At 34.1% G+C, this 27,397-nt stretch overlaps 1 protein-coding gene across 1 annotated transcript in view; it reads right to left on the minus strand.

The window, feature by feature from the left end:
- Positions 1-27,397, minus strand: part of LRP1B (LDL receptor related protein 1B) — a 1,825,680-nt gene that overhangs the window by 445,229 nt on the left and 1,353,054 nt on the right. Inside the window, exons 36-38 of the mRNA XM_072789062.1 lie at positions 18,462-18,596; positions 17,748-17,877; positions 98-224 (exon numbers count right to left, since the gene is read on the minus strand). Coding sequence (XP_072645163.1) covers positions 98-224; positions 17,748-17,877; positions 18,462-18,596 — 392 coding nt within the window. The remainder of the gene's footprint in view (positions 1-97; positions 225-17,747; positions 17,878-18,461; positions 18,597-27,397) is intronic.

Below are 27,397 nucleotides of genomic sequence, written 5' to 3' on the forward strand. Positions count from 1 at the left end.
TTAAGTGGTTTATTAAAAAAATAAATAAGAGAACACTAAGAGTGGATTAATGCAAGTTGGCAGTTTGCACTTTAAATACTTAAGAAATCCAACACACCTCATAGTCGATGGAGATACCATTCGGCCATGCTATTCCCATGCTTACAAGGATAACCTTCTCTGAGCCATCTAAGCGAGCTTTTCCAATGCAGGGCATCTGTCCCCATTCAGTCCAGAACAAATAGCTGAAATAAAATTGCTGATTTAGAGTAAAATGCAAATAAACATAAAAACTCATATTCATAATAATAAATCAATAACATCCATTCCATTAGAACAAAAAAAACATTTTAGAATACATATACATATGTGTTTATTTATAAAAAGTAATTTTTATTGTAAAAATATTTATTCATAGAAATCACATGAATTCAAAATCCCCCAAAAATACTTTGCTTATGCTACTCCATGTCTGAAATGCCCTTCTCCAACCTACCTGCCTAATTTATTCTTGTTCCTACCTCAAACATCATTTCCCTCAAAAATTATTCTGTGTTCTCATTACTGAACAATATACTCTGCATGGATTAGAGTGGCAAATTTATAGTGCTATATTTCTTATATTTCTTTACAGTGTTATTTTTTGTTAATGTCTTTTGCTCCCACTGGACAATAAGCTCAAGGAGGACACTGATCTTCTCTCCTTTTCATCTACTAGTACACCTACAGCACTAAGAAATTAGAAAATTTTAAAAATAAAAATTTGTGGTAGATAAATATTTATTAATGCATACATGAATGCACTATAATTTCAATTCTGTCCATTTACACTGCTAAATGTAACTATTCTAATTTGAATTTTGTAAGTTATCCTGTGAAGGGATAATTAAACATGGATTTAAACAAAAGCAGACATTCCTATTTTAGTAATCTCATAATGCAGAATGGAATATGGAAGAAAATGTAATACAGAAAGAAAATCCTGGGTAAGCTGAAATAAAAAATGTCAAAAAACTAAATGTAGAGAAACAGAAGGCCTAGTATCTGTGCTTTCTTTCACTCATTTGTTCAGCATATATAATATTTATATTACAAATGCATATTACAATACTAAATGCATGCTTTCAGATAAATAGGATCCACTCTTTTCAAGTTAGGTTGACTGAAATTTTTATTCACCTGTCAGAAAACAGCAATGTTTAGAATTTAGAAAAATATGGCAATTATTGATTCATTTAGGCAAAAATGGGTATGTATTCTGTGCATATTAGAATACATATATATGAGTGATCATATGTGAGAAAAGAAATGAAGTTAAATATAGAAAAATCAAAGATATACATTCATATGTTGTACCCACTTAATGAACTTATTTATCCATAAAAAAAGATACTTAAACTATGTAAAAGCACCTGTACCTTTATGCATATTGTTTTGATTTATTTTAAAAGTTGATTTTTTTCCCTGAAAATGCTATATAAAATAAATGTGTTTGGACTTTTACAACCAGATGAAAAGGAGGTGTGGCTAGAATTTCAAGTGTATTAATCCTGAAGAAGCTTTCATTCATATTTACAAGATCTATAAATCAGAAAGGGAAAACTTTATAGCAAGAAATCCAAAAAAAAAAAAAAAAAGAAAAAAAAAAGAAATCCAACAAATATTTTACTGGCTAGATCTAGGCTGAAACAGGTATGAAATAAAAAATATATGCTTTCACTATAGTTAAGACTTTTTAAAACTTTCATGAAGATTCTCATTGTGTTAAAAATAAATAAATAAAATAATTGGGAGGTCAAATTTGTTGCCCCATTTTTAACTTTGTAAAGAAAAATTTTACCATTACTAATGCCCTTAAAATACTAGTCAGGCATTGCGTCAAAATGGCAGGGGATGTAACAGTGAGAAGAAGGCATTTTGGGAGCCGGAATAGACAGGTGCTTACTTACTTAGTCGGATTCTTGTCATCTACTTTAATATACCCCAGAGTTCAAATATGGAAGGAAGTATGTACAATATTCCTTTTATTTAATCATAATCTGCTTTCAAAATGCACTAAATGAGTAATAAAAATATTATTTTGAGTGAGCAGGGCAAATCAGCCATTTCACATATTTAAGTGCTAATTCTTACAGGTATGGAAACTGTGGCTCAGGATGTCAACAATTCACGCAGATGACCAGGAATGGTTCAAGCCAGAAACTTCACTCAGGCCTGTGGTGGATTCTCTATGTTGGCTCATCAAATATAAATAGAATACAACAATATAATAACCTTATGTCAAATGTTATTTTTCCCTAGGTATAAGGAATAGAACAAACTTCCTCATACATAAAAACACAAAACAAGCCATGAAAAGGGTCTTAGTATTGAGAAACAAGTCTGTCTTGTTCCTTTTTTCTCAAGTAGTCCCTATTTATTTTAAATCTGCAATATTTCCATGCAGGAGGCTTAGATGAATGATAATAACATTACGAATTAAAATTATTCAAAATAAAACTATCTGGGGGATCCCTGGGTGGCTCAGTGGTTTGGCGCCTGCCTTTGGCTCAGGGCACAATCCTGGAGACCCGGGATCGAATCCCACATCGGGCTCCCGGTGCATGGAGCCTGCTTCTCTCTCTGCCTATGTCTCTGCCTCTCTCTCTCTCTGTGTATGAATATCATAAATAATTAATAAATATTAAAAAAATTAAAAAAAATAAAACTATCTGGAGTACAGATTTTACTCAAATTTTCCATAGTGATTTGATAAATTATCATTATATATAAAGCCAATCTGACTGTGGGAATCACTTTTATGTGGCTAAATAATTTATCAACTTAATAAAAATAAAAGATTTGAAACCTACTAAAATGAAGCAACATTTTATGAATGTCAGGGAAGGAGTAATTTATTTGCTCCTTAAACTGAAATTAAAAATAAAGAATTGAAAAGAATTAGCACCTTGAGAACCTTCAGGAATTATAACTAAATGTAGAGAAAGAAAACTAAGCTTAGAAAACTACAGGGAGAAACTTATGAATAATTTAAGATAGCAATTTACATAGTTGTACTTGAGATAACTTTAATGAACATAGAATTCTTTGTATCTGAATGTGATTTTTCAGGAAGGGGAGAAATAAAAATCCTTGTCACTGGTTTTTGAGACCCCATGGAAATTAAGATTCAATGCCAGCATTATAGGTCGATGTTGTTCCCATTTGAGCTCAAAATTAGCAGTAGCGAAATGTTTGTTGGATTGTACGATACAGTGAAAGAAAGTGCCTTTAGAGTATTGGTTTGATTAATTTAGCGCTGAAAATACTTCTCAAGTTTATCCCGGGCCCAGAAATTTTCCTAATTGTCAAAATCAAATGCTATGTTATATAACTGAAGTTTCTCTGGATAATAATTTGTCCTAAAGTGAAAACTCCCATATTCACAGAGACTTGCAGTGACATAATCTAAAATCATAAAATTAAAAATGGGACATTCAAAAGTGGATTGGAAGATTACAAGGATAATATCAGAAATTATCATAACACAAACATCCGTATTATCTTAACAAGGCATAGACGTTCTTGGCAGGAAAATGTGCAATGAATACATATTATGTTCCACTATTAACATCCAATTAATTACGGACATTTGATTAATAAGCAAAATATTCCATTTGGCAGCATCGGGATTCTTAAAGGCCTGGGATACACCTTCAGTCCTCAAAGGTTTACTGCATTTATCATATGACCATTGTACTGATATCGGAATTATTTTACATACAGTTACATTTATAAAAGGAAAACAAATCTTTTGCACTTGTAATTAAAGATCAAAAACATAGAAAATATTACAAATGCCCTTGTATAATTTCAAATAGATAGATTTTTAAGAAATAAAGCTAACATGAAAATAAAGCTTTGACTTTAGTGGGGAAGAGTAAAAAGTGTGAGGTAGAAAGAAAAGAATGAGTAAGTCCAAATTGTTATAAAAGAAACAGGATTAAATATTCTTTTAGGGATCCCTGGGTGGCGCAGTGGTTTGGCGCCTGCCTTTGGCCCAGGGCGCGATCCCGGAGACCCAGGATCGAATCCCACATCGGGCTCCCGGTGCATGGAGCCTGCTTCTCCCTCTGCCTGTGTCTCTGCCTCTCTCTCTCTCTCTGTGACTATCATAAATAAATAAAAATTAAAAATAAAATTTAAAAAAATATTATTCTCTTAGATATATGGGTAATAGTGAAAAGCAACTAATTGGAATCAAATGTCTTTGCATTTAAGATTCTTCTTTTGAATGCTAAACTATTTCCTTTGAACACAGATCTGGGTTGTAATTGTTACAATAAACTCACTCTTTCTAGTCTTATGCCATTATAAGAAAGCATGATTTATATACTTTATCCGGTATGCCAAAGAAACAGGAGATAACCAAAAATTTCCATGCTGGCACAAAAATGAAGATCTTGTAAATTCTTTTATAGGCAGATGTCTTGATTGAGAAGAGAATCAAGAATGTTATTGTTACTCTGCTCCACTAGGGGAGAGTAAAGTGTGTTACATTATCAACAAAAAGCACACAACAACAAATAGAAACAAAACAAAAATTCCACAAATTAACAATAGCAGCTAGCCTTTATGTGAGCGTGAGTTTTTATCTGACAAAAAACTGCTTGTAATTTTCAGTGTCTCAGCAGTTTCATTAGAATGACTTAGGAGCACCTGGGTGGCTCAGTGGTTGAGCATCTGCCTTTGGTTCAGGTCATGATCCTGGGATCCAGGATTGAGTCCCGCATCCCGCTCCCCACAGGGAGCCTGCTTCTCCCTCTGCCTGTGTCTCTGTCTCTCTGTCTCTGTGTCTCTCATAAATAAATAAATAAAATCTTAAAAAAAAAAAAAAAGAATCCCTTACAACTCATCCTAATCAAATACTTTGTAGGCCAACCTGTCAATGTCTCCATTTTTAGGGTACATGCGTGCAAATAACATAAACCTTTGAATACATTTCATGAACACATGAATTGACATCCCCTATGAGGAATGCAGTGTAAAGTAGAACCTTCTCTATTCCTGTGAGGGCTTCTTCACACTTCCTTTTTCTTTATTTAATGTGCAGTTTTGTTTTGAGAAGGTATTGCATGCCAATCCCAAATCACTTTTCAAGTCCTAGATGTGTTGCTATTGCTTAGAGGTTCCTGTAATATAAAAAGAACTCCAGCACGGAGAGCACAACACTCGTTAAAAGGAAGTCTAGAGACAGTATAACCTTGAACACTACCTTTCAATTTCCTTCTTCTTTTTTTTTTTTTTTTTTTGGTCTGTGGTTTGGTGGATGATTCTCAAGTGAATTCTTTTAGTGCAGTCATGTATTCACTTCGCAAATATTAACTAGGTACCTATTATATGCTAGAAGCTGATGATACCAAATGAAGTGGCCTTAACAACCCTCATGAAACTATTTAATGGTAGAGGCAGATAGGTAGAGAAAGAATAATACTCTCCTCCCAAATATGCCAATAGAAATACTTAAAACTTGCTAGCTGTAAGTTTCGGAGTCATAAAAAGTAGAGGCTTCAACACTGAGAATGTACGATGGTAAGAGAAGTTGTCATTTCTATATACAAATCAGAAATGAACTTTTCTTTTGAGCCAAAATAAAGATACGGGCCATCTGGGTTGTTCTCTTTTTCTGTTTAAGCTTAAAACAATATTTATCATTTATCCCACAAGTCTTGTTCTGGTTTCTGTTATTCTTAAGTTTTATATCAGATTCCCTCTTGATTCACAACTTTGCAATATTGAGGGAAACAATTATTACGTGTATGCACAGTCAATACTGGGAAACTATCAAGAAAAATTCTTCACGCACACAAAAATGTATTTGGTATCCATAATGCTATAGCATATTATTTTTATAGCTTATTTTATGTTTAGTTCCTTATTTAATTAATTAATACCCTGCCTCATTGCACATCTTCTCATTTTAATAAATATATACATGTACATATACACATATGATATCAGTTTGCTATTTACATGTTTCAAAATATTTTTCCTGAGTAAAGGGTCCATTCATTTTTGGTATCCCTGATGTAAAATATTTGTTGTTTCTGTATAATATATACATTTTCTTATGAAACATTTAATATCTAGATTCCTAGAGCCAAGATTCCTAGTACTCATAGGCAGATTTTGAATTCTTAAAATATTACACAGAAATTTCGAGTTTGTTTCATGACCTCCAACCTATATGTCTTCTATATCGGTCACATCCAACATACTCTGGATGTTCCAATTGAAAGAAACGGAGATAATTTCCAGATGTACAGAGAGAAAGATCTTTTAAACTTCTCTTTTACCCTTTACCATAGCTTTTCAATCAGATCCCTTAAAAAATCAGGGTAAGTTCATACATAGGGGTGTGGCTATTTCTGGTTTCCATTCAACATTGCTTTGGGGTCTGGACCAGAAGCTCCCTCCTGTAGTGGGAGTTGGCATGTTTTTTTCCGGCCTCTCTTCCTCCTCCATGAGCCACAGAGCTAAAGTGATAGCCCAAGACATTTTGATGACTTCTAGTCCTTCTTCCCTCCTTTCAGCAGGGAGAATAAGATCCAAAATTCATGTTTAGAGTTAAGGAATGAAGATGAAGCACATGGTAAAAGATTGGGTGTGCAAAACCTAACTAGCTTTAAAACAATGGTGTTGGCAAAATTTTTGAGAAAATTCCTAGTGGAAATAGTGTGATGCTTTTCTTTCATTTGTTATTATAATTTGTTTATATGCCTCTCTTAGAGACCTGTTGAGAAAATTGGCTGTAATTTGGGGCTTGATTATGGTGTTTCTGAGTTATTTGACCATCATGGTATCTTAATGTTACAGGGGATCCCTGGGTGGCTCAGCTGTTTAGTGTCTGCCTTTGGGCCAGGGCTTGATCCGAGTCCCAGGATCAAGTCCCATGTCGGGCTCCCTGCATGGAGCCTGCTTCTCCCTCTGCATCTCTCCCTTTCTCTCTGTGCCTCTCATGAATAAATAAATAAAATCTTAAAAAATATATATATTACATACTAAACCCTGATTCCACCATTATTTCAATTGCAAATCAAATTTAAATCTACTTGTTTTTTATATGTACTATCTTGCCTTAAGATAAAAGCATACTTTAGCAATGGTGTTGAACTATGCTATACTCTTTCTTTTTTTTTTTTTTAAGATTTATTTATTTATTTATGATAGACATAAAGAGAAAGAGAGGCAGAGATACAGGAAGAGGGAGAAGCAGGCTCCATGCTGGGAGCCTGATGCGGACCTCGATCCCGGGACTCCAGGATGGTGCCCTGGGCCAAAGGCAGGCACCAAACCACTGAGCCACCCAGGGATCCCCTGCTATACTCTTTCTATCTCAAAATATGTTAAACTATCATTCAAGATCTTCTGTATATTGTTAAGCATTCTAAAAGCATACATCTATTGCATCAAAGACTACTTGACAGTATGTAGTTGTTGAACACCAAGATCCCATCTTAAGCTGAATCATACAGAAAGAAACACTTTTCAGCAAGTTATTTATGATCATAAAAATATAAAGTTATATTAACAAAACAATGTTTTGTCAGAGTATTTGTGCTTCACTTAGAGATCATATACAATGGGAAGTTAATCGACTTTTTTCAGTGTTATATGAGGTATCATATTGTGACTTCTATAGAAAGTGAATTTTTAGCATAAAAATTATTACATTTCAATTTCTTAAAAGGAACTGATGCCTTACAAAAGACTCATGGGAAGGAAGAAACTAATTTTTCAAGCTGAAGTAAATTTATACATGCTTTCTATTTTGCATTTGGCTACATTTTAAAAGACTTCAAGTCTCCTTTGTTCAAAACAGGCTTCATGCCCACTTTTTCAAGGCACATTTATATCTTGGATTCAGCTAATTTACTCCATCATTGTTTACCTTTTTCCTTTGGCAATACCCCTGACATGTTTTAACTTCAAACAGAATATGAAAATGCTGTACTTTTATTTGTATTATATGAATTTAAACACCTAAATGTCTACATAATATTATCTGGAAACCAATGATTGAATTACCATTTCCTGGAAATCGGCATAGCATTTAAAAAAGTACATTAATTCTTAACCATAAATCCTGAAAAAAATGTATATCCATGTGACATAATATTTAAGAAATATTTTTTAGGAAGAAGTGAGGATTTGGAGGTAAATAATATTTGAATTATTGCTACATATTTCAAAGATTTCTTGCTTTGTGGATTAAAGTGTAAATCTTGGGGGGACTCAAAGTTAAGATATCAAAATTATTTAATAAGATCCTCCAGCTGAGTCTGTGCTCAGTTCATAGTTGTAATGAAAAGAAATGGGGAATCTATGAGATATTGGAGAGAAAAGATGACAGGAGTTAGTGACAAATGAAAACTACAGAAAATCTAAAGTAAGTTTCAATCTTGTCAGGACAAAAAGACACACTATGATTAGGAAAAGAAGGTGTAGACTAGACATAGAAGAATATGTTAAATTTCTGTGACAGTGCACATTCAGACAAAGATTTTCTAAAGAAAAATGGAAATATAAGTGAAGACATGAAGATGAGATTTTGGATGTAATGTAATGATTTGTAAGAAAAACATGAAAATATGGCTTGAAGGATAAATATATCAAGAGAGAGAATGCATACCAAGACTTAGATGAGGAGAGAGATGTGCAGAAGAGGTATGGAGGTGGGGGTGGGAGAGCAAGGAGACTCCGAGTTAGAGAAGGTAACAGAGAAAATAAATTCTTGAGTGGATAACCAATGGATAAATATGTCAAAGAAAAGGTAAATGGTATGAAATCTGGGGGAAAAAATCTTTTAATTTGGCTATGGATAAATTTTAACAATTCTGGAAGGAGCAGAACTTCTCTATTCTAAGAAGTTGGGAAGTAAACATGTAGAGAGAAATAAGACATTAGGCATTTTGTGGGGAGGAGTTTTTTTATTTATTTATCTTTTTCAAATGAGAGAGATCAGATCTTATTTGAAAACCAAAAGGAAAAGCTTCATTGAAAGAACTGATTAAAAATGACAGAAAAGTTACTGCATGAGATACTTGAAAAATTTAAAGTGGAGAAGATTTAAGTAAGAAAGAAAACTTTCCCTGAGGTTATTTGAAAACATTCACAGCATAAATTATCCGATTTCTCCATATCATCACTATCACAATTAACCACTGAATTTATTTAATTGCTTTATTACTAACTGTAAATTTTGCCATCTTCTCCCTCCACTGCTGTCATTCTTAGGGACTTTATGACTTATGCTGATGACCTTGTGAACATCTCAGCTCATGTTCACCTCATCTATTCCAGGGACCTGCATCCCTCCTTTGCCTCTGCCTTACATAAGCAGGGTCACACACTCATCTTAATTACCACATAAGACTGCTCTATTTCCAATTTTACCAATTCTGAAATCATCTCTTGGGGATTCTTGGGTGGCGCATCAGTTTAGCGCCTGCCTTTGGCCCAGGGCGCGATCCTGGAGACCCGGGATCGAATCCCACGTCGGGCTCCCAGTGCATGGAGCCTGCTTCTCCCTCTGCCTGTGTCTCTGCCTCTCTCTCTCTCTGTGTGTGACTATCATAAATAAATAAAAATTAAAAGAAAAAAAAACCAATTCTGAAATCATCTCTTAATTTATAGAGTTGTCTTTGTCATTCACAGCCTTACTTCTTACTCTGACTTTAACCCGCTGCTCTTGGTTTCCATGATTCACTAACTTCTAGACCTCAGCTCCTGACCGGCAACTCATGGGTATTCCATTACAATCCAACTTTGAATCTGTCGCCACCTGCTTCCTTTCTGGCTTTTTTTTTTTTTTTTTTTTTTTTTTCCTACTGCTAAGCTGCTGAATATTACTCAAGGTCATAGAAACATACTAATTAGATTCTTGAACTCCATCCCAGCTAAATTTATGTTGCTTTAAGTCCTTTTATTCACCACAATAGTTTCAGCAAAACTACCTATCCACTCAAAGCTGCTAACCTTTCTCATATTGACCATCACCTATGGTCATCGTCTATTGTCATCGCCTATTGAAGTTTCTTCAATTTCACTAATGTATTTGCTAAGATATATTTTATTGCAGCATCCTATTTCTTCATTCCATGTCCAAAACTAGAAGAGGAAGAGAAATTCCCCTAATTCAATCCTCCCATTTAAATTTACCTCATTTAATCCTTCCAATAACCAAAAACTACATGGACATTTGAGAACGAGATATTTCAAAAGATCGCAGAGGTAGGAAAAATCCAAACTAGGATTCTAATCTGTAGTGGACATGGTTGGTGCTCCACCTAGACGTCCTCAGATTTTGTTTCCTATTTCTATACTCGCCAGTGCCCAGCTTCTGTATTCTTTGTCTCTAACAATTCCCACAGGCATTTTTCTTGAGAGAACAGCCACTAGCAACTCTTCTTTCACAAGCAGTGCTGAGATCTTGGGAGTATAGGTCTCCCGAAGGTGGCCCTCATCCAATGAATGGTTGGGTGGCAGTTTGAAAGCCAAGCTCCCACTCTCAAGTGAGTTTTAGACTCCAGCACTCCCTAAGTAATCAGTTGAGACCTGGACTTTGCTCATAGTTGAATCTTTGTTTCCTATCCTGCTTCTCTCCCATTGCCTGAACTGAATTTTCATTCCAGGCTCTGTTTCTGGAATACCTGATGTAAGACACAAATTTTGTCCATCTGCTTTCTGGTCCACTATTCTTCCTGCCCCACCCTATTGCTTCTTCCTTGTCCAAGTTCCTCCTACCCTCCCGGGAATTTGTTTTTCTCTCAGTTTCTTACCCCCTGCCTATGAACATGTGGAGTATCCCCCGACTCCTACACTAACGAAAACTTCCTCAATACCCTACTATCTTCTCAACATCTATTGTTCCCTCTTTCCCTTCATTGTCCAAGTTTCTGTCACTGTCGATGAAATATGCAAGCTCTACATTCTAATTATCTTTCATTTAGTCATTCTTTATATTTGGCTTCTGTCTTTACCAATTTCCTGAAATTGATAACAATTAGCAACATCATCCTCATTATCAACTGCATGTTCTGTTCTCTGCTTTAATATTTCCTAAGCTCTTTATTGCTGGCACACTTTCCTCCCTGGAACTGTCTTCCCTTGACTTCTATGATATAGTGATTTTCTGAGGATTGAAATGACCATTTCTCTTTTGCCTTCTTCTTGATTTTCTTTTTCTCTTCTCTTAATCATTTCATCCCCTGATTAAAAACGTTCTCCATTTTTTATCCTTACATTTCTATATTCTGTACTCTTTCTTGAGTAATCTCATCTATACCATGGTTTATTGCAGAGTCTGAACTGTTTAGTTTAGACTGACAGTTAAACTGTTAAAATAAACTGAAGTAAATTTATACATATCCAACTCTCAATTCCATATATTCTACTAAATATCTCTTCTCCAGAACATGTTATCCTAGGAAGAATCCAGGATTCCAAAACAATTTTAGTTAAAAGAAAAAAATAATATTGTTAGGATTGATTTTTTAGGCATAAAAGACTGGATTTTTCTAAATCCAAACTGATATTTCATATGTATTTTAAGATTTTTTTCCTCTCTCTCCAACTTTGATCAGACTCCCGCTGGCCCAAGAACTTGCAAAGAGAAAGTTCTTTTTTTTCTTTTCTTTTCTTTTCTTTTCTTTTCTTTTCTTTTCTTTTCTTTTCTTTCTTTTCTTTTTTTCTTTTTTCTTTTCTTTTCTTTCTTTTTTTTCTTTTTTCTTTTCTTTTTCTTTTCTTTCTTTCTTTCTTTCTTTCTTTCTTTCTTTCTTTCTTTCTTTCTTTCTTTCTTTCTTTCTTTTTTCTTTCTTTCTTCTTTCCTTCCTTCCTTCCTTCCTTCCTTCCTTCCTTCCTTCCTTCCTTCCTTCCTTCCTTCTTTGTTTTTAATTTATTGCTCTTTTTTATTTTTTTTTAGTCTCTCTTTTACATGTTTGTCTCCAGCTCTGTCTATTACTTGGCTTGCGGGTTAAAAAAGAACCCCCTCCTCATAACACTCTCTTTCTTTCTTTCTTTCTTTCTTTCTTTCTTTCTTTCTTTCTTTCTTTCTTTCTCTTTCTTTCTTTCTTTCTTTCTTTCTTTCTTTCTTTCTTTCTTCTTCCTTCTTCCTTCATTCTTTGTTTGTTTTTAATTTATTGCTCTTTTCTATTTTTTTTAGTCTCTCTTTTACATGTTTGTCTGCAGCTCTGTCCATTACTTGGCTTGGGGGTAAAAAACAACCCCCTCCTCATAACACTCTCTCTAGGATGATAACTATTTCTATGAGTTCCCTACTTTAAAGCATGCTGCGATTTCAATAAACTCATTACACTTCTGACCATTGCTTATGGGCTTTGGGGGCAGGGAAAAGGCTTAGGAGAGAGAGTCTAGGACCATTTTAGATTCTACTTAGTAAAGTGGGGAATGTGTCTTCATGGTAATTTCGTTAATATGTAGGGAATACTATTGCCTATTTAATGGCCCCAATTACATCTCGGCTCTTCCCTATGTAGGTATACTCTTGCCAATGGCCTCTCCTTGCCACCACCAATGCTTTGATTATTCTATTCTTCAAGTAATATATTCCCACCCCACCGCAGAAACTTCTCTCCTTCAAGTCTTCTCCATAAAACCTCTACTAAACATCACCATTGCTGCTACTACCTTCCCTATGACTACCTACTCTGATTATACCAAATCTCTTGTTTTTCAAAACTCAATGTAACTTCATAAAGATCTTACAGAAATTATGTTAACATGAGATTTAGGCTTGAGTCATATTGGTCTAGTCATTTTATACCCGAAAATGAATCTCATGGCACAATATGAGACTTAATTTTAACTGAAATTTTGTATTTGTTTAAACTGCAAGCTTAAAAAAAAAACTGTAAGCTTAAACAGATAACTCATTGTGAACGGAAGCAGCATCTTATTTTTATACCATCATACTTCGCAGTGCCCACCAGTGTCTTTCAAGCAGTAAGCAGTCCTATTTTGTCAAGATGTACTGAACTGAAGGCTGAAGAGGAGATGGAGATGCCTTAACATGATCTCACACACAGTGTGCTGCACTCAATAAATATATTTTTTTAATAAACTGACAGAAAGTGGAGTATATGTGGGTTGCTTTGCCTGATGTTCTCAATCATCCTAGAGAGAAGGAGGTATGTTTTTATGCTAAGATGGCTGTGGAGATATAAAAATATACTTAAAGAAGATAAGTATCTTCTTATTGTTGTGCCAGGTACAACACAACAACTTGAGGTTATATACTAGGCACAACAACTTGAGGTTATATACTAGGTTTCAACAAAACATTAAAAAAAAAAAAAAAAACAACACAAACCCTACAGATTGGCAAGTAGCAGCAGCAAGAGGCCTACTAAATTGAACTGCATAAATCTGTAATAGGCCAGGCACAAGACACTCTCGACCATACAAATGAAGTGCTGCACTTATTACAAATACAAGGGGAAGAAATTCTTTATTAGAAACAAACTCATTTCCTGCATATCTCTGGGATTTCATAACATTCAAATTATATTTGGTCCTACCATTAGAATAATTATCCACAACATAGCAATTGATCAAGTTTTCTCTATTGAGGATATAATGATTTATTGCTTGATTATAAATTATAATTTAAAAAAAGATTTTTAAAATACCATCATATTGGAAGAGTATATTTTTATTTTCAAGTTTATGAGTGTGATGTAGAAATCAATTTAGTCATGTGTTATTTTGTTGGAATTAAACAAAAGCACCCTCTCCCTTCACAATCTTAATATGCAATGGCATAGGTCCATGGTCACATGGTTGTAGCCAAGGGGCTCTACAGAGGAAGGGGGAAGTTGCAACCAACTCAAAATTATTTTATAACCTCCTCTCCTATTTTTTTTCCAGTATTTTCTCATTATGGCTTATTCTCTCTTTAACTTACAGTTATAACCTTTAAATTTTCAGTGTAATTTAATCCTGAAACTGTTAAAACTTTTTTCTTGAATGCTTAATATTTTTGGTTATTAAGTTTCATAATATTCACCAATATATGTGCATATGTACAATATATAGCACACAGACATACATGTACATATAATGTAGTATAATTTTGGAGTTTTAAAAAACTTGACTCTCCCAAATATCAACTTGATAGCAGAGTAATTACTTAAAATAGCTAACTCAGTTTCCTTATCTGTTAAATGGAGGAAATAATACCACTCTAGGTTTGCTGCAAGCTTTTAAACACAGTAAAAGGGGAATAGGAATAGAATTCCTGGTATATTGGATATAGGATATATGAGAGAGACACCAAAGATCATACCAAGTATTTTGACACAAGCAACTGAAATAATAGAACTGGCATCAACTAATGGAGGCTTCATAATTGTGGAGAAAGATGCAGTTCATCTGCTAAAGTTAAGATTTCTGGTGGATCTTCTTTTGATTACCTAGTGCTACTAGAAAAACCCTCCAAACATAAAGGCTTAAAACAATAACTTAATTGCTTCTGCATTTGCAATTTGATCAAAGCTCAGCAGGAACAACTCATTCCTTCTTCATATTCACTGTGATGCCACCAAGTCTGAGGTGATATAACAGTTAGAGGCTAGACTCATTTAGGTTCACTCACTCAACAGATCCAGCAATTGGTGCTGGCTGTCAGCTCAGACCTTAGCTAGGGTTCTAGGCTGGAACACCTATATTGGCCCCTTCATGGCTTCCTCACAGCAGAGTGGCTGGCTTCTAAGAATGCCTCAGGAGAATTATGTTGAAATTTTGTTTTTTTTATGATATATCCTCAGATTTTACATAGTATCAGTTCCATAATAGACATAGACCTACTAAAACTCAAGCATATGGAAAAGATGCTCCACTTCTCTGTTTGGAAGAGTCAATGTCACATTTTAAGAAGAGCATGTGGAACGGCAGATATTATTGTAATCACCTTGAAAAATAAAATCTGTCACAGATCTGTAATTGAACATGTTGAAAAAGTAGTACATAAAAACATAAGAATCTAGAGTTTAGAGTGAGGTGTGATCTGGCTATCAACATTTTAAAGTCTTTAACATTTAGGTGGGATGAAACTACCAAAGAGAATAACACCAGACTGAGCCCTGGGGAGCTCCAACATTAAGGTGTCAAGAGAAAAAGAACTAAGAAAGGAGAGTGTATTGGAATGACTACTGAGATGGAAAAATCGAGAGACTGGTTTCCTTCTTTCTCATAAGGTCTCTTTGAAATCCACCTCCACAAGATCTGCCCCGTTAATAGAAATTGAGTTTCTTGAGAAACTGAGTTTGTTGTATATAATGTTTCATCTGGGACCTTATACCAGTCCATGAGATAAAACATAATTCATCTAAATATGTCAAAATAATCTCTTCCCTTTCTTTGGCTAACTCTTTTCCCCTGGTTACATTCCCATTTGTGGGTTACATATCCATCCTTAGATTAGTCAATCTAAGACATTTCTGGCTAACAGATATCAAACAAATTGACATAAAGATGTTTCCCTTCCCAAATATGATCTGGCAAGGAATAGGTGTTTTATATTCTCCCCCTTCTCCTTAAGTGTAAACATACTCCCAATGATATATCAGGTATGTTGTAACACCAATTCTAAAACAGAAAATAGCCTAGTAAAGATAACAGTTGAAAAAGATAGAAAGAAAAACTCCTATAGACTTATGCTCTAAATTTTTGCATCCAAGAGCATTCTTAACCAATGAAGGTTTTTTAACTTTTACATCATAATCTTAGCTTGAAGTGTGACAAATTGTCAATGTTATTTCTTTCTCCTATATTAATCTTTTTGTTTCCTTGTTCACTATATTAATACAATGACTTAATTTTATAGCATTTGTCAAGAAACTGAAGCAAATGATGATATTAGAAAAGCTACAACAAATTAGAAAGTTTGCAAAGTTTCATGATAGTTGATTTGATGTTTTACATAGATTGCCTTCATTCTAAATCGATGTTTTTACACTGTGTATCTAATACATACACAGGGTTCACTTTTCTACCTCTCCAAAATGAAAAGGAGTTCAATCAACATAAAAATCTCCACCTTTTAAAAACAAACAAGCAAAAAACTCTGAAGCCAAATTATACTAGCAATGAAAGAAAAACAATGGTGGCAAGTTATATAAAGTTTTATAGTAAGACTATTTCTAAATTATTGACTAAGAGAAAAGCAGTTATCAGTCAACAACTTATTCTTTACCAGCCAATGTACTAAGACCTGGAAATAGAGAAATGAACCAAACACACATGTCTATTCTCCTCATAGAACAATGAAGAATGGAGACATCATTCAGTCCAGTGAAAATACAGAGCTACTAAGCAAATAAATATAAGCAAATAAGCAAATACTAGTGCATGGAATTTATAAAAAATGAAAGTACTAGGTACTTTGGTGTCATAGAATAGAACAATCTAATCTGTTTACAAAGCCAGAGAAGGATAAATAAAATTTAGCAAAGTAAAAGTCGTAAGGAAAGCACTGCCAATAAAGGAAAGAGGTTTTTCAAAGGATGGGAATAGAAAAGAATAAGAAAAGAGTAAGAAATATCTGAAAATATTTTTAAAACTATGTAGTCCAAGAAAGTTTGACTGAGATACCAAAGAAACAACAGTAGGAGTTTGAGACTGAACATTTGCATAAGACCTGATTAAGAAAGATCACAAAAAAAAAAAAAAAATCACAATAGAGGAGCCTGGGTGAATCAGTTGGTTGAGCATCAGGCTGTTAATTTTGTCTCAGTTTGTGATCTCAGGGTCATGAGGTCAAGCCCCTCATTGAGCCCCACATGGAACTTACATTCAGCGCAGAGTCTGCTTGTCCCTCTCCCTCTGCTCCTCCCCTCACCCACTCACTCTCTCTGTAAAATAAATAAATGAATAAAATCTTAAAAAAAAAAGTATCACAACAGAAATTTTGGGCTTTACACAAAAGTCAATGGGGATGGATCCCTTGAAAAGACCTAAGCAAGAATTATAATAAAAGAAAAAAAGAATCACTGTAGCCCTTAATGATGTTAGGAGAGGAACTGGGAAATTATTGCAGTGTTGTATGTGTAAGATAACAGATTTAATTAGAGTGGAAGTTGCAAAGATGGAGAGTGGTAGATTGGTAATATTTAGAAAGGAAATATTAACAGAACTTGATGGCAGATTGAATTCATTTCAATTTTAGATATGCACAGTTAGAGTGCCTATGAAACATCCAAATGGAAAAATGGAGATGTCAAAAAGGTAGGTAGACATATTTATCTGGAACTCAAGGGAAAACAAAAAATACAGAGGTTGGGATGAACATGTTTTGGCAATCATAGATTTATAAATGGAAACTGAAGCCTTAGAAATATTGAAGAAGAGGTTGGATACCAATCATTCAGCAAATAAGTGAGTATCCACTTTGTAAACAGTTGTAGGGCAGAATTCAAATTAAGAACCTAGAAACATTTTGGTATACTTACTTGGATTTACACATACATTAAAGAACTGCATAATAAATATGACCCCATCAAATGTGTTCTGAAATATACATCACAGAGTTAAAATAAACTTTTTTTTTTTTTTTTTGCTTAGGTAAAATATTGAATTTCATTTCAAACATTATAACCTGAAAATAAATATTAATATGGACATCATTTTTTTTAAATGAAACTTAAGAAAACTCACTAAAACTCAAGATATAAAAAAAAAACCCTCAAGATATATGTAAAGCTTAAAATTACCCTTTCTCTGGGTGCAAAGCAATAGATCTTGGTTGATCCAGGCCTTGGGAAATAATTACATAACGGAAAGAACCATTGAGTCTTGCAACTTCAATTAAGTTGAAACCATGATCTGTCCAATATATGTTACCTAGGAGAAATACAGATATGTTTATAACATGGTTGTAAGAAAGAAAATTATTAATTTGTTATGGCTAAAATTAACTTTCTGAACATTCACATAAAATCAAGAAATCATTTACTTCCTATATTTCTTAATGTGTACATTTTCTAACCAGAAATCTGTAAATAAACTAATATGCAAATACTTCCTAATCTCGCATATCTGTAGTTTAAACCATATAGTGATACACTTATATGCTAAAAATAAGTTGAAACTTCTCTCACCTAAAGAAGGGATCTATTTTAACTTTCTACTGACTCCAGGCAAAAGAGAACTTCTAACACTTTTGTTTACCTGCCTCACAGTTCCCGGGAGATTTGGGCATAGTTAACACTACATACTCTACTTTTGCATAAAAACATTTGTCTAAAGGCTCAAAAGCATTAGAAAGAATGAAGCCAAGAGCAAAAGAGACTATTTATCCCTTTGGCTAGAAGTAAAAAAAAAAAAAAAAAAAAATGTTATGAGTTGGAAACAGAATTTTTATGAAGGAGATTGAGACCCTAACAAAATAGGTGAGGAACAAGAACAGAAAAAGCCATGGATTATACCAGCAATCCAGTCAATAGCTATCCCCTCCACTCTTCCCAAGCCATTGGTAATGATATCTTCTTTCCAAGTCTGATCTCTTTTAGCTCGGCTAATTTTATTGAAGCCCATGTCTGTCCAGTAGATGGTATCATTTTCTATGGGTAAGACAGAAAGAAAAAAAAACAAAAAACAAAAAAACACACACATACACTATAAAAGGTATCAACATATGCATTAGGATTACATTGCATTAGTATTTGGGGGGTTATCATTCTGGGTATACCAGGCTATAAATATTCTTCAGGACAATTTATTAACACAAATAGCAAGAAAGATGTTAAAACAACATGAAAGAACCTAGTCAAACGGCTTTTGAAAAGTACTTTTGAAATATACATGGAAATGACCTATCACATCCTTGATTATTTTTTCTTCATTTCCCTACTCATTTTAATTCAATAAATACTTATCTCACATTATTTTGCAACCTTGATATCAAACCATGCTATTTTGGGCCACGGTTTTTCTCTTCACACCTATATCTGTGTCTGAGTTCTCTAAGTAAAAAAAAATGATACTATTGGAGATAATCAACAAAGTCTCAAAGTAGAGAGAATGGAAAGAAACATAAGGGTATTTCAACTATATTGAGAGTGTTTTAAGCATAAGGTCATTCAAAATGTATAAAGCTTTAAAAATGCCCTAGCATCCAATTATTCCTTCTGAGGTACTAGTTTCCCAAATGTCAACTACAAACTCCTTACATTATTTTTCAAACTCTCATTGTACAAATGGGCTTAAGAATACTTGAAAAATGGCTCTATGCTATTGTAGAGTCTTTAAATAACAGTGCTTTTTGAATATTTGAATGAAAAATGTGTCTAAAGATTATAAATGAAATATATTATATGTGCATGCATATGCATAAAAGGGTAGCAATTATAGACCAATGATTTTAAATATAGCCACCAGAAAGACACTGGGGACAAATCATTAAATAATAAATTTGCCACCAACTAAGTAAGTTTTCGTGTTGTGACCTACGTGGCCATTTGAAGAACAAATCCTTTAAGGCCAATATAATTTCCCTCTGGCACAGTGACAGACTATGGAAATAAAGAAAAAGCAATTAGTATAATAAAGCCATTTATCAGTAAGTTTTGAGATTCCATTTCAAATAAAATATAGTCTAAATTCTTTTGCCCAATTGGAAAAAGATTCCAAAACCCCCTTGTTCGCAAGAATGGTAAGTCAAATATATAATTGTTTGAAGCAGAATAGATACCATTTTCAAATATATATCTGGAAAGCAAGAACCTGCTTGATTTTTCCAATTCTCTAAAAGTATTAGTTAACATGTTTCATTTTGAAAGATTGAATCGATGAACAACAAAAAGTATTATTTTTGCATCAATACTAAGCATTATGCCAAATCCAAACCTCTTTTGCAAATATCTAACTACCATATATCTAACTACCTACTTTGATTCTCCACTTGTATGGAGAGAAGGCAATCTACATATACAAAAGACAAATTCTGGATTTCTACCTGAAACATTCTTCTCTTGCAGTCTTCCACATAACAATTCCACATGCCATGATGATATATGGTGGATGGCATCTCCAACTTTTGTTTCGTGAGCTAAAAACTTCTTATTATCCTTGATTACTTTTTCTCAAACTTCACATCTAATCCATCACCCAAATACTCTTGTATTCACTCTATTACCGAGTATTGTTGGCTCTTTTTATTCTTCCTTCAAATCATATCCATCATCCAACTACCTCTCACATTTTCTGCTACTTACAGTGGTATCCAAACTACTATTAACTCTTGCCTAAAGTACAGTGGACCCTTGAACATCCTGAATGTGAACTATGCAAGTCCACTTATACACATATTTTTTCAATAAATATATTGAACAATATTGATATGTCACTGATGATTTATCTTGTAAGCAGATGACATAAACTTGCAGTGTAAATAAACTCAGCAAAGTACTGCGAGTGTATTTCTCGTATGATTTTCTTCATAATATTTTCTTTTCCTAGCTTGCTTTATTGTAAGAATACAGTACTTAATATCTAGAATATACATACAAAATATGGGTTAATCAACCGTTTATGTTATCGCTAAAGCTTCTAGTCAGTTCGGCTATTAGTAGTTAAGTTCTGGGAGAGTCAAAAGTTATATGCAGATTTTTATACTGCACAGAGGTCAGCGCTTCTAACCCCGGCATTGTCCAAGATCAATTATATTGCAAATAGTCTTCTAACTTATTGCCCAGCTTCACTTCTGCCTCCATATTCCCCTTTCCTCCCCAGTCGTTTCTCTACTTAGGGACCATTGTTAGAAAGTAAATAAGATCATTTCTCTCCTCTCCACTCAAACTCTCTAATCATTTGTCATCTCATCCAAGGTAAAATTGAAATTCCTTCCCATGAACTTCATGATCTACCCATATTCTTCAACCCTCTCTTACCTGACGTCCTTCCCCCCACTCATCATCTTTGGTAACGGACCTTCCTCTTCCTAACACAAACCAAACACTAACAGTCTAAGGTTCTTTACATTACTCTTTCTGTTTGGAAACTCTTTCCTCAGGTACTTGCACACCTCCATCTTACCTCAAATATCATCCCTTCTTATTAAAACTTTCCCTGACCACTCTATAAAAAATTATTTCCTTGCCATGCTCTTCACCCCTTACCAAACCTATTTTTGTCCATAACATTTATTACTGTTGAACCCATTATGTATGTGTTGGCTTGTTTCTTCAGTGTCTGTCTGTCTTATCTCTTGGAAATGTAATCTCTGTGAGGGTTGGAACTTTATTTTGTTCACTGCTTTATCCCTGGCACCTGGAATGATAATGCCTGACACACAGTAAGCTCAAAATAAACATCTGGTAAATAAATGAATGAATGTGTTATGCTATCCTATCCAAAGACTGGCTGGAAAGAGGTACAGGGAAGACACAGCTTTTGCCATGAGAAGCTTTATAAGCTCAATAAGGAGAAGGTATGCATATGAAAAAAAGTGACTAACAATTCACAATCGTGTACTATGAGCAGCATAAGTAGTACAGGCAAATAATTTTGTAAGAGTTCAAAGAAAACATTGATAATCTTCACAATTTTTAGGAAAAAATACCCTATTTTGTATGAGAAACTTAGTTTTGTGCTACTGTATTATAGCTCTGCCAGCCTGCAAAATCCTATTCCATATAACCAGGAAACATTCTTTCTATACCACTACATCTTGCATAAACTTTTGTTATATGGAGCTGAAATTGGGGCTCTGCATTTCTTCTTAGAAACAGACTGTGAGAATGGTGCCCGAATGGTTTAGTTAGCTAGTGTCCAATTCTTGATTTCAGCTCTTGTATCAGAGTCCTGGAGTCCAGCAAACATTAGGCTCTGCTCAGCTGGAGTGCACTTAGAATCTTTTCTCCCTCTCCCTGTGCCCCTATCCCACTCTTGTTCACTCTGTGTAAATAAATGAATAAAATCTTCAAGAAAAGAGAAAGAAACAGACTGTCAGATAATTCATATGGAGGGATTGCAACTGACCCAACTTTTACCAATGTGGTCACATGTGCAGTAGACACTTCATGAGTATTCTTTTTTTTTTTGTATAATAGATTAATTTGTAATGCTGAAGGTACCTCTAAGTGGTCAAATCCATTAAGTCAAAGCACTGAGGAACTGAGAAGTTTCCTTGTAATATTTCTACTAGGTATATTTGGGAGATTAGTGAGCAAATAAATCATGTGGTGATACAGTAAGGAGGACCAAAAAACAGAAGAATTAAAATAGTCATTCAAAATAAATAAATAAATAAATAAATAAATAAATAAATAAAATAGTCATTCATATCCAAATCCCTTTCTTAGCAATTCTTTCACATACATACTTCATACCTAGACACTCTTAAATGGATTAGGTTCACTAATATATAGGAATATGTTTTCAAAAAAAAAACAAAAAGCACCAATATTTTTTCTGATATCTGGGAATATCTGCAAATAAACATAAATTATGTCAAGAATGTTTTAATTAGGAATAAAATCAGGCTGAAAGTTTATAACAAACTACAAAAATACAAACAGAAATACATATAAATATAGAAAGGGAAGACTATCATAACTGTGTTCTGATACTTATCCCAAAATATGATTTTTTTAACTTTATTTAACAGGCACTCATAGAATATTTAGTATGTGCTAAACATTATTATAGGCTTAAGAGTTATGGTGAACATGATGGACAGTCCTTGTAGTCATGGAGTTCACTTCTGGAATTAAATTAAAAATAAACCTACCTTAATAGGTAGGTCCGGGAATCTGTTTCTCCATTTACAAAGGCTGCCTTAAGGCATGCAATTCATTAATTCTCTTGTTTAGTTAAGATAATGGCCTCCAAACATTCCATTCTAAAACTTTGACACACATAATGGTTACCTCTAACCCAAACCCTATTTTTTGTTCTTTCAGAAATCACTTTGTAATTTTTGGGAAGAAGAGACTTTCTCATAACACTTGTACATTTTCTAATCATCATACATCTCAATGCTGTATTTTGTTTCTGGTCTGTGTCAGTCATTTCAACTCAAATACTGGATTCAGTCCTTTTCCCTGATCCACTTCCTAGAATCCCACCCACATATAAAATACAAATAGTACAACAGAATTTATGGAAGCACGGGATTGGGAGATAAAAAAACTTCAAACTTAACATTAGATACCGTATACTAAAAAATGCTCTGGTCATAGCCACAAGAGCTGGTTTTTCAGTGACAATCCTGGCCTCACACTTCGTCTTCCACACCTTTTCCTCCCATCTCAATTTATCATTCCATTCCCTTTCAGATTACTCAGTGTCCAAAAAGAAACTCTCTATACCTATTGTCCCCAACCTCAGCAACAGGTGTGCCTTTACACAATTTAAATTCAATAGTCCTCAAATGGCTGCCCATTAGAATTGCTTAGAGAAGTTAAAAAAAAAAAAAAAAAAAAAAAAAAGTATTGAAGGTACAGGCTCACCTCAGAGATTTTATTTTATTTATTTATTTTTTTAATAAATTTTTATTTATTTATGATAGTCAGAGAGAGAGAGAGAGAGAGGCAGAGACACAGGCAGAGGGAGAAGCAGGCTCCATGCACTGGGAGCCCGACGTGGGATTCGATCCCGGGTCTCCAGGATCACACCCCGGGCCAAAGGCAGGCGCCAAACCGCTGCACCACCCGGGGATCCCTCACCTCAGAGATTTTAAATTGCTTAGTCTGGGGTAGTGTGCTGGTTGAGAATTATTGGCTAACTCATCAAAAGTACAGATAACAAGAAAAACATTTGTTATTTAATAGGATCCAAGATTTTCTGAAGGAGATTGCTACTGTAAAATGCTATCCCACCCCCACTACCATTTCATTGTTATTAATAGCTCACTACTCAAGGGATTTTCAGAGAAAATAGGAGAAGAGCCTGACACCATTTCCAGAATACCACATTTGGGATTTTTTTTTTATCTCCAGTTGGGAATCTTTAAATTGGGGGGGAAAAAAAAGAATATATATATATATATATATATATATATATATATATATATGTGTGTGTGTGTGTGTGTGTGTATTTTAAAATTTGTTCAGTTGCTTCCGATGAGACAGGGAAAATGAAGGGACCCCTTTAAAAAAAAAAGCTGTTTTTTTTTTTTTCTCTTTTTTCCTTTGCTCCAGCTTCTATTCTGCACCCCCATCCCATTCTACACATGCCTTGTAATGCAAATAGCATACTACTTCCTTGTAAGGGATGGAGACAATGCAATGTTTGGAGTCTTCCAGCACAATAGATAACATCTAAAGAGTGACTGGGCAGGGCCATGTTAGATGTTCTCCAAGACCACTGACTCCAAGCACCTTGACACTTGACACCAAGACTTCTGGCTTCAGGGAATGAGTGATTTATGAAAGACACTTGGACCCTGTCCTTGTTCTCACCAGTTCCTGGATCCCTAATCACTAGTCAAAACCCCAGATCCCAAGCAAAGAGGGGACTCCCTCCTTTTCTTTATGAATCTCCCTGACACTCAGCTCATCTGTATCTGCTCTCTCTATATCTTCAATAAACTCTGCTTTCACTTCCAACTGGCTCATGTTTGATTCCCACCTTGGATGGTCCTGCAGGAACCCCTCCAGGTCCTTGGACCTGGCCTACCTGCATCTTTGATATGCCATTGGCCCCAGATCTTATAAAAATCACTGTTCTTCAATCTATGCCTGAATCAAGCTAAATCAAAAGGCAGCTCAAGGAAATGACTTTATGTGGATTCTTCTCCATTCTCAATAAACTGGCTTTTTATTGAACTATGTGTGATATGTCCTCTGCCCCATGAATGTATGTATGTACTATTTGCTTTATTCTTTTCTTTTAGATTATACAGACATTATGAGCCCTGAAATTGACAGCATTCCTATCTTTGTACTGATTATTAGAAATACCAAAATTGTATTTGCTGCCAATTTCAGCAAAAATACAGAATTTTACAGCATACAGTTTATGTCTAGCTTAATGTTATTTTTTTTTTCTTTTTTTCCTTAGGACTCATTCCCTCACATCTTGTTTATTTTACTGCCATTCCCACATTTTTGAAAGTACATACAGTAACGTTTAGAATAAGATATATATGTGTTAAAAAAAAAAAAGATTATTTATTTATTTATTTATTTATTTGAGAGAAAGACTGAGAATGGGAGAGAGAGCATGCACAGAGGAAGAGAGAGAAGCAGACTCCACTGAGCAGAGAGACTGATGTGGGGCTTGATTCCAGAATCTCAGTGTCATGGCCTGAGCTGAAGGCCAATACTTAACTGAATGAGCCACTCAGGTGCCCCTGAGATACACATGTTTTTTAACTTCTCAAATCATACATTATACATTAAATGACATTAGAGTTAGCTATACACACTGTATAGGGCAAGGCTAAATACCAAACAAATCAAGATAGTGTAAGAAAATGTTAAAATAGTGACTTTTGCTTATTTTTCCTCATCTTTTAAGAATTTCTAGTTTAGTGTGTACTTAATATAGTAAATATATTCTTTACAAGTAAATAATTAAAAAGTAATAAATAAAAAACACTGGTATTTTCAGTCAAAATCTTTTCTTGTTTAAGCAGTAGTTTTACAATAAAAAAAAAGAAAGGTCTGCTACTACTAGCATGCCTGTTACTTTCCAGGAACACCCCATTTTTGACACACTCAGTGTCATGGCACACCAGTTGAAACCACAGGAGCAGACTGTGAGTGCTACAGAAATCAAGAGGAAAGCAAGGTGCATCAAGGTCATCAGAAAAAAACCTCAGGGAAGAAGTGAGGCTTTCACTGATCCTTGAAGACTGGGTAGCACTTGGATTAGCATTTGGAGAAATGATCAATATAGTTGACAGAAACCTAGTCGGGATAAAGAACTAATTTAATAAATGCAGTCATTTTCACAACAATAGGATGGACAATAAGAGCATTTCAAGTAGATTTGGGAGCAAAAACTATGATGACAGCCTGTGCTGAATTCATCAGATATCTAGGTACAGATACAAATTAAGTTCTACTTTCTATTCTTTTCCAACTTTGAAAGCATTTCTTTAAACATTTTGCAGGTTAATAAGGACCCAAGTTCTCGATATTTCATATTAAAAGGATTCAATAATAAAGTGCTAATGAATTACATTTGTTTCTTTCATTTTGAGAAAGGCAAATCAATACAAACGCTAATGGGCAATTTTCTTAGAGCAACAAATCACTAAAGAACTCCATCCTTGTGAGTAAATAAAATAAAATCTGCAGACTTCAAAGGTTTTAGATATCTTAATCCCCTTAAGGTACAATGTTATGAAACCTTAGATAATGTACATTCTCTTTTAAATTACTCCTTTATCAAATAAGAAATACATGCCCGTCTAGGTTTTGTGTCCTGAATGGAATTTGCATTAAACACACTTATTATAAAAGCAATTCCATTTTCAGGTTTTGAACTGTTTCCTCTCAGGGTAACAAAAAGAATCTTTCACATTTTCTTAAGCATTCACTGTTTTTTCTCTTCAAAGCAATTGCACCGTGCTGTTTTTCACATGCATTAAGTTAGTCCTCACAGCCCTTGCATTCCTAATTTTGACTTTCAGGTAGCATATGAGAACTAAAATGTGCTGTCACAGTCTCATTGGCTTCAGATAGAAGAGGACCAATTGCAGCTCCAAAGAGAAATTGTTTTAATTTATTCTGTTTTAGATTTTCAAAGCTAAGCTATAAAATTGAGATAGCATGTTGAATAGATATGTCTTCAAGGGACACCTACAGGCATTTCTTCAGGAAACTATCAACCCATTTCAGAAAACAATGCCATCTGATTTCACTTTTATTTTTGAATAAGGAAAGACAAAAATCTTATTCCTCTAATGTTTGGTTTCTTTGTTATGCCTTGAATTAGTAAATCAGACAAAGATGGAGTGTATACCTTAAAAATAAAGGCTTTCTCAGCAAATTTATTTGCGTATATATACATTTTTTTCATCATCACCTCTGATGAAAAAATACCTTAAGAAGTTTACAGAAGAGAGGACTGTAACATAATAACTAAAGGCTTGGGTACCATGCTCTGAATCGAAAATCTCAGCTGGACTTCTTAATGGCTCTATGACAAGCACAAGTTACTTAAAATTCCTATTGAGTTTCCCAGTATGTAAACAGGTAATAATAGAGATGCCGTGAGGATTAAATAAATCAGTCTTTGTCTAGTACATGATATAATAAAGCATCAACTATTAAAATTTAAAAACACAAAGCATATGATATAATAAAATAAAAACTGTAACAACTAATCAATTTGGTAATTTTATATGCTTTTGAAGTTTTATTGTGGTCTTAGTTTAACGTATAATTGTTTTTATAAATTTAAAACTATA

The sequence above is a fragment of the Canis lupus genome, chromosome 20 (assembly GCF_048164855.1).
Source record: "Canis lupus baileyi chromosome 20, mCanLup2.hap1, whole genome shotgun sequence".
Lineage (NCBI taxonomy): Eukaryota > Metazoa > Chordata > Mammalia > Carnivora > Canidae > Canis > Canis lupus.